The sequence below is a fragment of the Myotis yumanensis genome, unplaced genomic scaffold (assembly GCF_028538775.1).
Source record: "Myotis yumanensis isolate MYYU_CA2020_CCGP unplaced genomic scaffold, mMyoYum1.0.hap1 SCAF_4, whole genome shotgun sequence".
Classification (NCBI taxonomy): Eukaryota; Metazoa; Chordata; class Mammalia; order Chiroptera; family Vespertilionidae; genus Myotis; species Myotis yumanensis.
The window spans coordinates 113402526-113418511 of record NW_027223755.1 but is presented as its reverse complement, the minus strand read 5'-3'; the positions used below and the strand labels follow the sequence as shown (position 1 = coordinate 113418511).

At 51.8% G+C, this 15986-nt stretch overlaps 1 protein-coding gene across 3 annotated transcripts in view; it reads left to right on the top strand.

The window, feature by feature from the left end:
• The window catches only part of VPS35L (VPS35 endosomal protein sorting factor like), a 159258-nt gene extending 143277 nt beyond the window's left edge, over positions 1-15981 (top strand). For 2 of the 3 annotated variants that reach the window (XM_070413730.1, XM_070413729.1), the window contains 4 exons: positions 4603-4768; positions 8369-8487; positions 14504-14650; positions 15488-15981. In XM_070413730.1, the coding sequence (XP_070269831.1) occupies positions 4603-4768; positions 8369-8487; positions 14504-14650; positions 15488-15586 (531 nt within the window). In that variant the 3' untranslated portion in view covers positions 15587-15981. The remainder of the gene's footprint in view (positions 1-4602; positions 4769-8368; positions 8488-14503; positions 14651-15487) is intronic. The other variant, XM_070413731.1, reaches the window with a different exon arrangement.
• The last annotated feature ends 5 nt before the right edge of the window (positions 15982-15986 follow it).

Below are 15986 nucleotides of genomic sequence, written 5' to 3'. Positions count from 1 at the left end.
TAATAATTCTTTAGCTGCTCTGATTGGGTGTTTGGTTTTTTTTCTATTTTGTCTTCCAAATCACTGATTAGATCCTCTGCTTTCATCTAACCTACTTTTTTATCACTTTCAGTGTATTCTTGATGTCAGATATGGTATTCTTCATTTTCAACTGGTTCTTTTTATGGTTTCTATGTCCCCTCATGCTGTTGTAGTTCTCACTAAGTTCTGTGAGCATTCTCATAGCCATTACGTTGAACTCTATGTCTGATAAATTGCTTGCCTCCATTTTATTCAGCTCTTTTTCTTTTTTTTTTTTTTTTTTTAATATTTTATTGATTTTTTACAGAGAGGAAGGGAGAGAGATAGAGAGTTAGAAACATCGATGAGAGAGAAACATCGATCAGCTGCCTCCTGCACATCTCCCACTGGGGATGTGCCCGCAACCCAGGTACATGCCCTTGACCGGAATCGAACCTGGGACCCTTCAGTCCGCAAGCCGACGCTCTATCCACTGAGCCAAACCGGTTTCGGCCAGCTCTTTTTCTTGAGATGCCTCCTGTTTTTTCATTTGGGGCCTGCACTTTATCTCTCCATTTGGGCTGTCTCTTTGTGTTTGTTTCTGTGTATTAGGTAGAACTTCTGTGAGTCCCAGTCTTTGGGTGGTCACATTATGCAGTAGGTGTCCTGTGGGGCCCAGTGGTGCAGTCTCCTTGATCTCCTGAGCTGGGTGCTCTAAGAAAGGCCCCTGGTGGGGGTTATGTGGGCGCTCCTATTGTACCTGACTCCTGATTGTGTTGGCCCATCGTGGCTGACTGTGAGGCTCACTCCAACCATGGTGTGCGAGCCGCGGTGCACATGCAGTCTCGGGAGCCTTGGGGCTCAGTGGCACAGTCCTCCACATCACCTGAGCTCTGTGCTCCAGGGATGTTTCTGTGGGCTCTGTGCAGGCATCTTCATTGTAGTTGTGTCTTGAATGCTGTTAGCCCTTTCATGTGTGGTTACTCTTCCTGCTGGGTGGCTGTAAGGATAAACCTCGGTCACTTTATAGGAGGTGCTGTGCAGGGGCTACCCACTTGGGCGTGGTTGCTCCCACAGGGTTCAGTGCCACTTGTGTAGCTAGTTAGGTCACTCGCTGTGTGGTGTGAAGCCCACTGGTTGTGTTGGTGCTGGGCCCACTGGGTGGGGTCAGGTACAGATTGTGTGTAACTGGCCACACAAGACGTGGTGTGGACATCATGCTATCCTATATAATAAAACCCTAGGTGGTGTCACGCCCTCACGTGATGCCCTCACCTCATCACAAGATGGCTGGCAGGGGAGGGCCGTTGGGGGCGACCAGGCCAACAGGGGAGGGCCGTTGGGGGCAACCAGGCTGGCAGGGGAGGGCCGTTGGGGGTGACCAGGCCAGCAGGGGAGGGCTGTTGGGGGTGACTGGGCCTGCAGGGGAGGGCAGTTGGGGGCGACCGGGCCGGCAGGGGAGGGCCGTTTGGGGCAATCGGGAGGGCAGTTGGGGGCGATGGGGCCAGCAGGGGAGCAGTTAGGGGGTGATCAGGTTGGCAGGCAGAAGCGGTTAAGGGCAATCAGGCAGGCAGGCAAGTGGTTAGGAGCCAGCAGTCCCAGATTGTGAGAGAGATGTTCAACTGCTGGTGCGGGATCAGGCCTAAACTGGTAGTCAGACATTCCCCAAGGGGTCCCAGATTGGAGAGGGTGCAGGCTGGGCTGAGGGACATCCCCCCCCACCAGTGCACGAATTTTATGCACCAAGCCTCTAGTTTTATATAATAAAAGCCTAATATGCTAAGTGTCTGGTGGACTGGTTGGCTGTTCAACCAATCAAAGTATAATATGCTAATGATATACTAAGGCCACTCAACCACACGCTATGACATGCACTGACCACCAGGGGTCAGACAGTCGACTGGTTGACCAGTTGCTATGACGTGCACTGATCACCAGGGGGCACACGCTCCAACCAGTAGGTTAGCTTGCTGGTGGGGTCCGGCTAATCGAGACTTTGTCAGAAAGACTGGACATGCCCTAGAGCCCTCCCGTAGTCCCTCCCCAGCTGACCAACCTCCCACATCCCTCCCTGGCCCCCACTGTGCACTGGTGGGGTCCCTCGGCCTGGCCTGTGCCCTCTCGCAATCCAGGACCCCTTGGGGATGTCGAAGAGCCAGTTTTGGTCCAACCCCACAGGCCAGGCCGAGGGACCTCACTGGTGCACAAATTTGTGCATTGGGCCTCCAGTGCAATAATAAGGATCTTTATTATTTATTCAGCCAACATTTATATGCCTCTTACAATGGGCCAGTAGCCACCACAGTGTTCACGCTGTGTCTGCATCTACTAGACCTGTGTGTGCATGGGAGGGGCTGGTCTGTGGAAGGGCAGCTTATGCAGTTTAGGGCTGGGGCAGGTCTGTCAAAGGCCCGAGGCTCCCTTCGTCCGCCTCCCCACTTAGGCACTTTGCCTACCGTGGGGTGGCCTGTCTTCCTCCAGGTGTCCACACCGTCTCAGCCGCCCCTCACTCCCACCCAGGGGAAATGGGGTTCAGACATGCTGGCTGTGCTGGCCGACGCCCACCCTCCTGCCACAGCCCCTCTGTCCTCTAGCCCCTGTCAGACTGGTCAGCACCCAGGAGCCAGCTCCACGAGTCGCCAGGTCTCCTCTGTGCCGAGGCGGTGTGAGTGCCTCCGGGAGGAGTGTGGTGGTGTGGAGCGGGGCTGCCAGTGCATATCCTGGGTCTCTGGGCCACTTAACCCTCTCAGCGGCCGTATTCCCACCTGAAACGGGGGTGTGGAGGGAGAGTGTCATCATATCATGACAGCATCTTCCCGGAACATAGAAAAGCTACCATAAAAGTCAGCTACTATTCTGTTTTTATAGCCACCTCAGTGCTTTGAGCACAGAGAAGGTGCTCAAAAGTACAATCCATGCAACACTACTTACCGAGTGCCTTCTGTGCCCACCACCCTCCCAGGAACCGGGGGGCACCGCTCACACTGGAGGTGCGCTCTTGGCAAACACGATGGGTAGTCTGTCCTGGAGGCTGCAGGCGGGAATGAGAGAGAAACAGACAGACCAGGAGGTGCTGTGGGGGTCACTGAAGGAGTAAAGACGATCACTTAAGGCGGTGGGGCCCGCCCTGGAGGAGACAGCGGGATGACTTGGGGAAAAGAAGGATGAGGGGAGCCTGGTCGGAGCGCATAGGGGAGGCAACCGATTGATGTTTCTCTCTCCCCGCCTTCTCCTCTCTCTAAAATTAAAAAAAATCAATAGACATATCCTCCGGTGAGGATTAAAGTAGCAAAGAGGAGGACGATGGGGAGCCTTGAGGAGCTAAGGTATGAGGTGAGATGTAGGCCAGTGGTCACCAACCTTTTGGACCTCGCGGCCACTGGTTGCCGACCACTGGTCCAGGCTGTCTTGGAGCCGGCGCGGCCTTGACAAAGTCTCGCAGGTAAAGAGTCCAGCGGAGGGAGCAGGAGGGCCCGAGGCAGAGCTCCTTGGCACGATGCCTCAGCACCCCCATCCTAGCTGTCTGGGAGCCTGGCCTCTGGGGCTGCCTTGCCTGGGCTTCCAGCTCCCGGCTCAGCCAGCTGGCGCCAGAGGCATGGGGTCAGAGGTGGGGCAGCAAGTGGGGGATGTGGTTTCTTAAAGGCTACCCCCAGGGCCTTGCGGGCACCTCTCCTGCTGCAGAGCCTGACCATCCAGTGATGTTGCTTTCAGCCCAAGGGTGGGGACGCTTCCTGCTGTGGCTAGGCCCTGGGTGCCTCCCCAGTTCCCTTCGTCTTATAATTAATCCTTTACCAGACAGTGCCACTAAACCTTCGATGTGCCCTGTGTCCTGCAGGATCCGAGTGGCCCAGCTTGTCCCAGGAGTCCTATAGGGGCAGCTAGCATGGGCGAGGACAAGGTGCCAGCCTCACCAGAGGCCCTGAGGACAAGCGCTGACCATGGACTTGGTGGGTGGGGTCTCTAAAGGGTGTGAGCAGGGGAGCCACACAGTCCAATAGTCCTTTTTGGAACGGAATCAAAGCAGCAGACTTTTCTGCATCCCAACACTCCTTTTCGATCCAGCTCAGCATCTGAGAAATACTCATACCGGCTCTGCGACTGTCTTGGATTTTCCTTCTCCCGAGAGGGTCCTCAGTTTAGCTGTAGCGATGCAGAGTGCCCTCCCGAGCGAGGCTGCTTTTACATCAGGGCCTCGTGCTAACTGCGTCCTTTGGGAGCTTCACGTGGAGTAGGCAGGACTGTGCGTCTGCCGAGGCCTGCGCCTGGTGTCTGTAGCTGGAGGATGGGTGTTCACTGCTCCGTGTGTGAGAGCAGGATTGTAGCTTTGTAAGCAGGCCATTAGCTAACAGGTAACTGCTTTCCCGTACCTGGGGCCACACAGGGAGGCTCTCAGAGCTGCCTGCCCAGCCTGCAGTGTGCTGCCGAGTGGGGTGGGTGGCATCTTAGCATTTCACTTTGGTTTGACCACAGCTCTCCCAGGCCTATTCATAGCCAGTCTCAGGCACTTCATCTCCACAGCTGACAGGGGAGGGCCCTGAGTTTCCGTCTGGGTTTTTCTCTTGATCAGACCTGGGAACATGTGCCTTTATGGTTCTCCGCTAGGATCATCCTGAGCATGGGGTCCTGTTCCTTGTTCGAGAGCTTCTCAACGTGATCCAGGACTACACCTGGGAGGACACCAGTGATGACAGGATCCGAATCTACACCTACGTGCTGCACCTGCTGTCCGCCATGAGCCAGGAAACCTACCTCTACCACGTGGACAAAGGTAGCCAGGCCTGCCACCAAGTGCATGGGGCTGAAGTTTCATGAGAGTCTAGTAAAATTGTCTTCTTTTTTTTTCCTTTAATCTGCCTTGTGCTTACCTACCACGGACTTCCACTTCCAGTCCAGCGTCTCGCTAAATTTGCCCAGTGTAAGAATTACCTGGTTCCTGAGCCCGTCTGCCCTTCTAAATTAGAGTCCCAGGAAGAGACCTGAGATCTGTGCCTTCTAACAAACATTCAGGGGCCCAGATTTGACACTGAGATGAATCCAGAAAATTCCTCTTTGGGTCGCTGCTGCCTGTGGGGTCCTACAGAACAGCCTCGGCTGGTGGCAGGCACCGGCCTGCTCAGACCCCAGCCTCAGGCGGCCCTGGTCTGGGTATTTGCCTATGACTCCCAGTGGTGCCGAGCTCAGCCAGCCCGGCAGATGCTGGGAGGAAGGATGGCGTGGTGGCTGGTGTTGCTGGCCTGAACTTGCTGCTGCAGCTTTGGGAGCAGCACCTCACATCCTGTGTGTGGCAGAGACGTCCCAGTTCCAGCCCACTGCTCTCTGAGCCTCAGTTCTAATTTTTGATTTCCAAAAAAATGGCCCTGTTGTTAAAAATGCTTTGGCCAGTAATTGTATACTTTGGGGTTTAAGCAATGGTCTCTCCGTGTGAAAGGTTCGGGGCACAAGTCTGAGTGGGGAGTCCCAGCCCTAGCTCTCAGGGCTCTGTGGCCGGGATTGGAAGCTGGTGGGAGAGCTGTTCTCAGGGAGGCTGGCCCTGTAGGGGAGGGGAGCTTCCACTGCAGGCAGTTGCCACCCCGACTCCAGGGGCCTCTTTCTCCTTGAACCCTCCCAGCACCGTGATGAGGACAGGCGTCCGCATCCACCAGCAGAGACTCGGAAAGACCAGGTGGTTTAGCAGCCACAGAGATCAGGGGCCAGGCCCTCGTGAGGGGAGTGGAATTCACATGCAGGACTGTGGGGCACATATTATGCTACCTCCTTGATTACAAAGCAAAAACGTCTTAATTAAGTATAACAGGACGTACATACCACAGACTACACAGCTCAGTGAGCTGTCACACAGTGAGTGCACCCGGGTAGTCACCTATAGCAGGAAGCTGGGTACTGCTGGTCCCCAGGCCCACGCCTGCTCCAGTGGCACCAGTGCCCTCCTCTCCAGATGGCAATAGCCTGCCCGCTGGCACTCCCGGTTCGTTGCCATTTTGACTTTATGTAAATGAGCTCATTCAGGAAGCATTCTTTGGTGTCTGGCCTCTTTATTCCATGTTGAGTCTGTGAGATTCCTCTGAGCTGGAACTGCAGTCCTACTCACACTGCCCTGTCTGCCCACGGGGTGGTGCACCAGGGCTCACTCCCTGTATGACAGGCGTCTGTGTTTGCAGCCTGGCTGTCTGAGTGCATGTGGCTCTTGTGCACACTGTGCTGGGTGTGCCCTCAGCTGCTTGAAATGGTGACGCTCGGCTCTGCTGGTTCTGGGCAGTTTCTCAAAGGTTGCACCAGTGACACTTGTCATGAAGGGTTCCAGTCGTCCCGGTGTGGCCGGTTGTTGTGATTGGGACCTTCTGATGCGTGTCATTTGCATTTCTCTGAGGGCTAATGAGGTTGAACACAGTCCCTGTATCTGTGGGCAGTTTATCTCCTCTTTGTGTTGGGCAAGTGGAGGGGTCTGTACAGAGGCCCCTTCCGAGGAGGGCTCTCCTCTCCAGGTGACCTCCCCACACAGGGAGACCGCAGGGCGGAGCTACAAGGGGCGTGGCTAGAGTTACAGGCTGAGGCTCCTTCCTGGCTTTGAGAGAGGAAAGCAAGCGAAAGGATGGGTTTTCTTTGCCTTCCTCTTGGCCCAGCTGTTTACTTCGAATGCACTGGTGACTTGACCTGTCAGTAGGAAGCAGTCTGGGGCTGCAAGTTCCCTTCCCCACCCCCTCCTCATTCTAGGCAGCCTTTTATTTTCCTTTTTCTGTTAATCCTCACCCGAGGATATTTTTTCATTAGTTTTTAGAGAGTGTGGAAAGGAGAGGGAGACACAGAGAGAAACATCGACCTGAGAGAGACACATCAATTGGTTGCCTCCTGCATGTACCCCAACCAGGGCCAGGGAACCTGTAATTGAGCTACAGGTCCTCAGGCCGATACTCTATCTGCTGAGCCAAACCAGCGAGGGTCAGGGCTTCTGAAAAGCTGGGCCAGATACTTTTTGCATTTATGAAGGACGGCTTGGCTGCTTTCTTTCCAGATTAATGAAGAGAAAGTTTTGACGTTATCTAGATCAAGAACTCCAGTGCTTCATGCATGAGAGTGGGCGTGCAGTGTGGACGGGGAGAGCACTTGGGGACGGAGGGGGAGGGGGTTGGGAGGGGGGGATTGAGCATCACGGCCCTCTCCTTTCAGGCTGTGCTTGTGCACCGCTGGGAGGGGGGCAGGTGAGGGTGGGCCCAAGAGCAGCAGGAGGGCTGATTCTAGGTGGGAGGGCTCCATGGACTGTTTCTCAACTTCCCTGTGGCCTGGACAATTAAGAGCACAGCAAGTTATATTCCTGCAGATGCGCTGAATTGAACTCATTTTATTAAATACCTTAAACCACAAAGTTTATTAGTGCAATTACCAGCATGGCCTCTGGTTTATCAGATGTCACCACACCTGGGACAATGCTTGACCACATCCAGGCCGCGAGGAATCAGGGAGTGAGCGCACATGGGCACTGCCGGGAGGGAAAGAGCGGGCTCTGCGGGCAGGGCTGTGGCATCGTTATGGGCCCTAAATGTCACAGCAGCCCTGCCCCTCCCCTCCCCCACCCCGGACAGAGGAAAGAAATAAAACTACTGAAGCCTCACACAGGGACTTTAAATGCATTCCGGTCCAAAATACACCAGGCACTGCTCGACTGTTACAGAGCGAGCAGTGGGTTGTATGTGCCGACTCGGAGACTGCTCCAAGGGTAACACGTGGAAGCCAGCCTGCCTCGCCTCCCTCCCCAAGGGTCAGCTCTGGGTTCGTTCAGCCCACAGGAAGGAGGGGGAAGGCCCAGCTGACTAGACACAGAGGGGGGACTTTTGGGCAAGAGATTTTCAAAGGATTCAAGTTCGCAGGAGACATACAGAGCTTTAGAGTCAGCCTGCGGGAGCTTGGTGGGGGGCATTTCTCTGAGGGCTAATGAGGTTGAGCACAGTCCCACTGTGGGGGACTAGGCAGGCAGCTGGCTGAGTGGAAATAGATGAGGCCCCAGAGCAGGACTTCCTGGCTTTGGATACCAGCTGGGACCACCTCTGAGCCTGTTTCCCATCGGTCCAGAGGAGATGTCACATCCAGGGGAGATGTCAGTATCTTCTGGCTGTGAGGACTCGCGGTCCATGCTGAAAGCATCCCACCCAGTGCCTGGCACCAGGAGGCACGTGGTGCTGGCCCTGCCTGGTGGTCGCCAGGGTTCTGATGGCACTCCACACCCTGGCCTCTGGCTCCAGCATCCAGAAGGCTCCAAGCCTGGTGGGAAGTTTGGCCGTTCCATCTGCCCTGCTGTGGTTCCCGCTCCTGCTGACCCGCCCGCTGGCGCCCACCAGCGCAGCCACAATGTCTCCACTCTGCTTTGTCTCCTTAGTGGACTCCAACGACAGCCTCTACGGGGGAGATTCCAAGTTTCTGGCTGAGAACAACAAGCTGTGTGAGACGGTGATGGTCCAGATACTGGAGCACCTGAGGGCCCTGGCCAAGGACGAGGTGGGTGCCCTGCTAGCCCAACCCTGCTGCTCGCTCGCTTGCTCTAAAGGCACGATTTTCCGGGTGGTTGGATGTGGGTTCATTCTGGAAACGTTCATGGGAGTGATGTGTTCACATGTGACCATGGAGCCTCGCTCAGCTCTTGGTGGGCCTGCTGCCTCCCGGGGACCCTTACTGCCCAGGGACATCACAGTGTAGTGCCCCTAGGTCCATCTATGTGTCACAAGTGGTCAGAGTTCATTCTTTTTGATGGCCAACTAATACTCCACTGTATACATGCACCACCTCTTCGTTATCCACGGGTCTGCTGATGGGCACTGGGGTTACTTCCTTATTTGGCTGTTGTAAATAAGGCTGCAGTGAACATAGGGGTGAATATATATTTTCAAATTAGTGTTTTGTATTTCCTTTGATAAATACCCAGCAGTGCAATTGCTGCATCATACGTAGTTCTATTTTTAATTTTCTGAGAAAACTCCATACTGTTTTCCATGGTACCCGCACCCATAATCCCACCAAGAGTGCACAAGGGTTCCCTGTTCTCCACATCCTCACCAACACTTGAATGTTGACTTATTGATGATAGATATCCACTGTGACAGGTGTGAGGTAATACCTCATTGTGGTTTTAATTTGTGTTTTTCTGATGAGTTGAGCTTCTTTGTATATTGGCCTTCTCAGTGTCATCTAGAAAAATGTCTATTCAGGTCCTCTGCCCATTTTTTAATGGATTTTTGGTGTTAAGTTATATGAGTTGTTTATAAATTTTGGATATTAATTCTGTATTGGATGTATCATTGGAGAATATTTTCTCCCATTCAGTGGGTTGTCTTTTTGTTTTGTTGATGGTTTCCTTTGCTGTGCAAAAACTTTTTAAATTTGATGTAGTCCCATTTGTTTATTTTTTCTCGTTTCCCTTGCCTAAGAAGGCATATCTATAAAAAAAAAATAACTAAGATAAATGTCAAAGAATTTACTGCCTATGGTTCCTTCTAATAAGTTTATGGTTCTAGGTCTTACATATAGGGTGTCCCCCAAAAGAAGATGTACACACACTTTGAATAATTATAAAGGCAGTGCTTATTAAAACACATTTCAGCCCTAACTGGTTTGGCTCAGTGGATAGAGCATCAGCCTGCGGACTCAAGGGTCCCAGGTTCGATTCCGGTCCAGGGCATGTACCTTGGTTGCAGGCACATCCCCAGTGGGGAGTGTGCAGAAGGCAGCTGATCGATGTTTCTCTCTCATCGATGTTTCTAACTCTCTATCCCTCTCCCTTCCTCTCTGTAAAAAATCAATAAAATATATTTTTAAAAAAATAAAATAAAACACATTTCATTTTCAAAATTGAGCTGTCAATTGAATAAAGACCCCGAATTGCCTCAACAATCTTGAGAAAGAAGAATAAAGTTGGAGGGATCACAATACCAGATTTCAAACTATATTACAAAGCCACTGTAATGAAAACAGCCTGGTACTGGCACAAGAATAGGCATATAGATCAATGGAACAGAACAGAGACCCCAGAAATCGACCCAAGCCATTACACTCAATTAATATTTGACAAAGGAGGCAAGAGCATACAATGGAGTTAAGACAGCCTCTTCAATAAATGGTATTGGGAAATTTGGACAGATAAATGCAAACAAAATGAAACTAGACCACCAACTTACACAATACACAAGAATAAACTCAAAATGGATAAAGGACTTAAATGTAAGTCAGGAAACCATAAAAATCCTAGAAGAAAATGTAGGCAGCAAAATATCAGACATCACATGGAGCAGAATTTTCACTGGTGACAACACCTCGGGCAAGAGAAACAAAGGAGAAAATAAACACATGGGACCACATCAAACAAAAAAGCTTCTGCTCAGGAAGGAAACCACCAACAAGGTGAAAAGGGAGCCCACTGTAGGGAGAACATACTTGGCAATTATACATCTGATAAGGGTTAGTTTCCAAAATACATTAAAACATCTACAACTCAGCCCAGGAAGACAGACAATACAATTAAAAACTGGGCAAAGGACCTGAATAGACACTTTGGCTATCAATAAATCAACAAGCAATAAGTACTGGTGAGAATGAAGAGAAAAGGGAATCCTCGTACACTGCTGGTGGGACTGCAGACTGGTGCAGCCATTAGGAAAACAGTGTGGAGTTTCCTCAAAAAATTAAAAATGGGTCTGCCATTTAACTCAGTGATCCCACTTCCAGGAATATATCCTTAGAAACCTGAAACACTCATCAGAAAGAATATATGCACCCCTGTGTTCATAGCAGCATTATTTACAATAGCTAAGATCTGGAAACAGCCCAAGTGTCCATCAGTAGATGAGTGGATAAGAAAGCTGTGGTACAGTTACACCCAGGAAACTATGCAGCAGTAAAAAAGAAGGATCTCTTACCCTGTGAGACAGCATGGAGGGACCTGGAGAGTATCATGGTAAGTGAAATAAGCAAATCAGAGAAAGACAAATATCACATGATCTCACTCATATGTAGAATCTAATGAACAAAATAAACTGACAAACAAAATACATCCAGAGACATGGAAACATGAAACAGACTAATAATTCTCAGAGGGAAGGGGATGGGGAGACAGGAAGAGATTAAACAAAGAACTTATATGCATACTAGAGGCCTGGTGTACGAAATTTGTGCTCTCGGGGGGCAGGGGACAGATCCCTCAGCCCAACCTGCGCCCTCTTGCAGTCCTGGAGCCTTTAGGGGATCTTGAGTGGGCCTAAGCCGGCAGGTGGACATCCTTAGTGCTGCCACAGAGCGGAAGAGGCTGCCGTCACTGCCACTGCGCTCACCAGCTCTGAGCCCGGCGTCTGGCTGAGCGGAGCTCCCCCTGTGGGAGAGTACTGACCACCAGGGGGCAGCTTATGCCTTGAGCGTCTTCCCCCTGGTGGCCAATGCGTGTCATAGAGAACGGTTCTTCCACCATCGGGCTGAAACTGGCTCTCCGATATCCCCAAGGGGTCCTGGATTGCAAGAGGGCACAGGCCAGGCTGAGGGACCCAACTGGTGCACAATTGGGGCCAGGGAGGGACCGTAGGAGGGCTCCAGGGCATGTCCAACCTGTCTCGCTTAGTCCCGATTGGCCGGACCCCAGCAGCAAGTTAACCTGGTTGCAGCGTCTGCCCCCTGGTGGTCAGTGCACATTATAGCAACTGGTCGACTGTCTGCCCCCCTGGTGGTCAGTGCACGTCATAGCAAGTGGTTGAGCGGCCTTAGCATATCGTTAGCATATTATGCTTTGATTGGTTGAATGGCCAACTGGATACTTAGCATATTAGGCTTTTATTATATAGGACTAGAGGCCCAGTGCACAAAAATTTGTGCACTCGGGGGGGAAGGGGAGGTCCCTCAGCCTGGCCTGTGCCCTCTCACAGTCTGGGACCCCTCAGGAGATAACGACCTGCTGGCTTAGGCCTGCTCCTGGGTGGCAGAGGGCAGGCCCAATCCCTAGGTGCAGCCCCTGGTCGGGCTCAGAGCAGGGCCAATCAGGGGGTTGGGGTGCTGCCCCCTGTCATGCACAGAGCAGGGCGGATTGGGAGGCTGAGATGCCACCCTCAGTCACGCTCAGGGTAGGGCTGATTGGGGGGTTGGGGCACTGCTCCCTGTCACACTCAAGGCAGGGTCAATGGGGAGGTTGCGGCACCACCCCGTCACGCACAGAGCAGGGCCCATCAGGGGGTTGGGGAGCTCCCCCCTGTCACGCACAGAGTAGGGCCAATAGGGGAGTTAGGGCACTGCCCCCTGTCACACACAGAGCCACAGGGTGATCAGGGGGTTGGGGAGCTCCCCCCTGTCACGCACAGAGCAGGGCCGATAGGGGAGTTAGGGCACCGCCCCCTGTCACACACACAGCAGGGCAGATCAGGGGGTTGGGGCGCCGCCCTCTATCACCCACAGAGCACGGCCAATCAGGGGGTTGGGGCGCAGCCACTGTCACACTCAGGGCAGGGCCGATGGGGAGGTTATGGCTCTACCCTGTCACACACAGAGGCAGGGCCTGTGGGGCGGGGGGGGGGAGGGTTGGGGCGCTGCACCCTGTCACACACAGAGCCACAGGGCAATCAGGGGATTGGGTCGCCTTCCCCTGTCATGAACAGAGCAGGGCGGATAGGGAGGTTGTGGCCCCGCACCCTGTCACACTCAGAGCCGCAGGGCGATCAGGGGGTTTGGGCGTGCCCCCTGTCACACTGATCTGGTGCCAGGAGGCCTCGCTGCTCCGCTGATCCCGGTGCTGGGAGGCATATTACCCTTTTACTATATAGGATAGAGGCCTGGTGCATGGGTAGGGGCTGGCTGGTTTGCCCTGAAGGGTGTCCTGGATCAGGGTGGGGGTCCCCACTGGGGTGCCTGGCCAGTCTGGGTGAGGGGCTGAGGGCTGCTTTCAGGCTGGCGGTTGTTGATTGAAGCTCCCAACCACTCTTTTTTTTTCTCTTTTTTAAATTTTATTCTGGGCCAGCTTTAGCTCTGGCTCTAGCTCTGAGGCTTCCGCTGGTTTGTTTGCGTTCTATAATTGAAACAATGTATAACTCCAGCTCTCAGATCCCGGCCTTTTGTTTAGCTTCTATATTTGTTAGAATGTTTCAAACTGCCAGCTAAGAGGCCGGCAAGGCAGGCGGGGAACGTTGGAGTCCTCCTTCACTGAAGCAAGCAAGCCTCATGTTCGCTTCCAGCTGCCTGGCTGCCGGCCGCCATCTTGGCTGACAGTTAATTTGCATATACTCACTGATTAGCCAATGAAAAGGGTAGTGGTCTTACGCTAATTACCATGTTTCTCTTTTATTAGTGTAGATATGCATAGCCCATGGACACAGATAATAGTGTGATGTAGGCCTGGGGAGTGGGGCAGGAGTGGAGAGGAGGGGGTCAAGGAGCTTATTCTTGTACATGATATAAGAAAGTGGTTTTTTCATATATCTGTCCATTTATTGAAGAGACAGTCTTTACCTCATTGCATGTTCTTACCTCCTTTTTCATATATTAATTGGCCATAAAGGTGTGGGTTTATTTCTGGGCTCTATTTTGTTCTATTGATCTGTATATCTATTTTATGCCAGTACTATGCTGTTTTGGTTCCTATGGCCTTGTAGTGTAGTTTGATATCAGGTAATGTGATTCCTCCAATTTTGTTCTTCTTTCTCAAGATTGTTATGACTATTTGGGGTCTTTTGGGATCCCATATAAATTTTAGGATTATTTGTGCTAGTTTTGTGAAAAATGCCATTGGTATTTTGATAGGAACTGCTTTGAATGTATAGATTGCTTTGGGTAGTATGACATTTTAATGGTACTTCTTCCTATTCATGAGCAGTTATGCTTCCATTTATTTGTGTCATCAATTTCTTCATTGTCTTAACAATGTTTTCCAAGTACATGGCTTTCACCTCTGTGGTAAAATTTATTTTTTATTTTTATTTTTATTTTTTAAAATATATTTTATTGATTTTTTTACAGAGAGGAAGGGAGAGGGAGAGTTAGAAACATCGATGAGAGAGACACATCAATCAGCTGCTTTCTGCACACCTCCTACTGGGGATATGCCCGCAACCCAGGTACATGCCCTTGACCGGTATCGAACCTGGGACCCTTCAGTCTGCAGGCCGACGCTCTCTCCACTGAGCCAAACCGGTTAGGGTGTAAAATTTATTTTTTGATGCAAATGTTGTGTCCTGCTTCTTTACTGAATTTATTGTCAGCTCTAACCGTGTCTCAGTGGGGTCTTTAGGGCTCGCTTTCTATAGCTGTGTCATCTGCGAATGATCGTTTCACTTCTTTTCCAAAGCAGCAGGGCTTTACGTACCTCATCTCACTCATCCCTTCCCCTGGCTGTGACATTGTGCCTCCAGCACAGAAGCTGGACTCGGGAGGGAAGTCAGCTTGCCCTCCAGGAGGCCCGTGGCAGAGCTGGCATTTGACCCAGGCCAGCATCACCACTGTCTGGCCCCAGCCCTGGCCAGTGCCAGACAGTAACCTCCCTTTTCTGTTTCAGGCCCTGAAGCGCCAAAGCCTGTTGGGTCTTTCCTTCTTTAACAGCATCTTGGCCCATGGGGATCTGCGCAACAACAGGCTCAACCAGCTGTCTGTCAACCTGTGGCACCTGGTCCAGAGGCATGGCTATGCGGACACCAGGACCATGGTGAGACTCAAGGGGGCCCCCACCCCCCTGGGGTCCGGGGGGTGTGGTGAGCTACCTGAGCCTCCTGGCCAGAGCATGGCTGGTGCAGCACAGCATCGGGGCCAGGAGCCCTGCTTCCCCTCCTAGAGGTGCTAGGCCCCAGATCTCTGCAGGGTCCTTTTCTTGCTCTACAAAATATAACAACATTGAAAGTTTATTCCCTCTGAATAAAAACTACACATATTAAAAGATCAGTCATTCATGTTCAAATCCAAATGGATTTGAGGGCAGTTGGTAACCCAGGAGGTTTTATGTAAAGACTAGAGGCCTGGTGCACGAAATTTGTGCATGGGGGGTCAGGATGGGAGGTAGTCCCTCAGCCCGCCTGCACCCTCTCGCAATCCAGGACCACTGGCTCCTAACTGCTCGCCTGCCTGCTTGATTGCCCCTAACCACTTGCCTACCTGATCGCTTCTAACCACTCACCTGCCTGCCTGGTTGTCCCTAACCACCTCTGCCTGCCTGTCTGATCACCCCTAGCCACTCGCCTGCCTGCCTGATCATCCCTAACTGCCTCTGCCTGCCTGCCTGATTGCCCCTAACCACTCCCTGGGGGGTGGGGCCAGCCTGGGCAAGGGGCCGTGGTGTTCTGGTCTCTGGTCGTTCCACTGTTTTGGTTGCTGGGCTTTTATTATATAGGATATTGCTGGTTTCTTTTCCTCCTTTGTCCTCCAAAGACTTGATCTGTCCTCTGCTAAGAAAAAATTAGAAGGTCCCAGCATGGCTGGTTTGTTGCAGCCTTGGCTCCGAGGATAGGGAATTATGAACAGAAAGATGAGTCCTTCCTTTTCCTCCCAGGTGAAAACTCTGGAGTACATCAAGAAGCAAGGGGAACAACCAGACATGACTCATCTGACTGAGCTGGCCCTTAGGCTTCCTTTGCAAACAAGGACCTGATTTTGCCCCAGGGGCTCTGGTGCCAAATCCAGAAAACACCTGCTTTTTACTTTCTTTTTACATAGACAGTTGGCTTAAGCTTTGGCCTCTACCCAGGTTATTCTGAAGAAGTGGCATTGTAAGAGCATTAAATCCCATCTTGTTCACTGAGTGGCAGGATACAAGTAACATCTTTCTTTTCGGGGGGTGGGGTGTCTTTTTTTTTTAAATTGGAAAAAGAACCTTAAAAGAGGCACTGTTTGCTCTCCCTAATTTGAGTTTGTAATTAAACGTTGCCTACAGAACCCTGGAGGATTTATAAAAGGCAGGCTCAAAAAAGATTTTTCTATCAAAAAGCAGCTCTTGATTGGATTTTGAACATGTTCTGTAATAATGGAATAAACCTCCTGAAGGGATATTT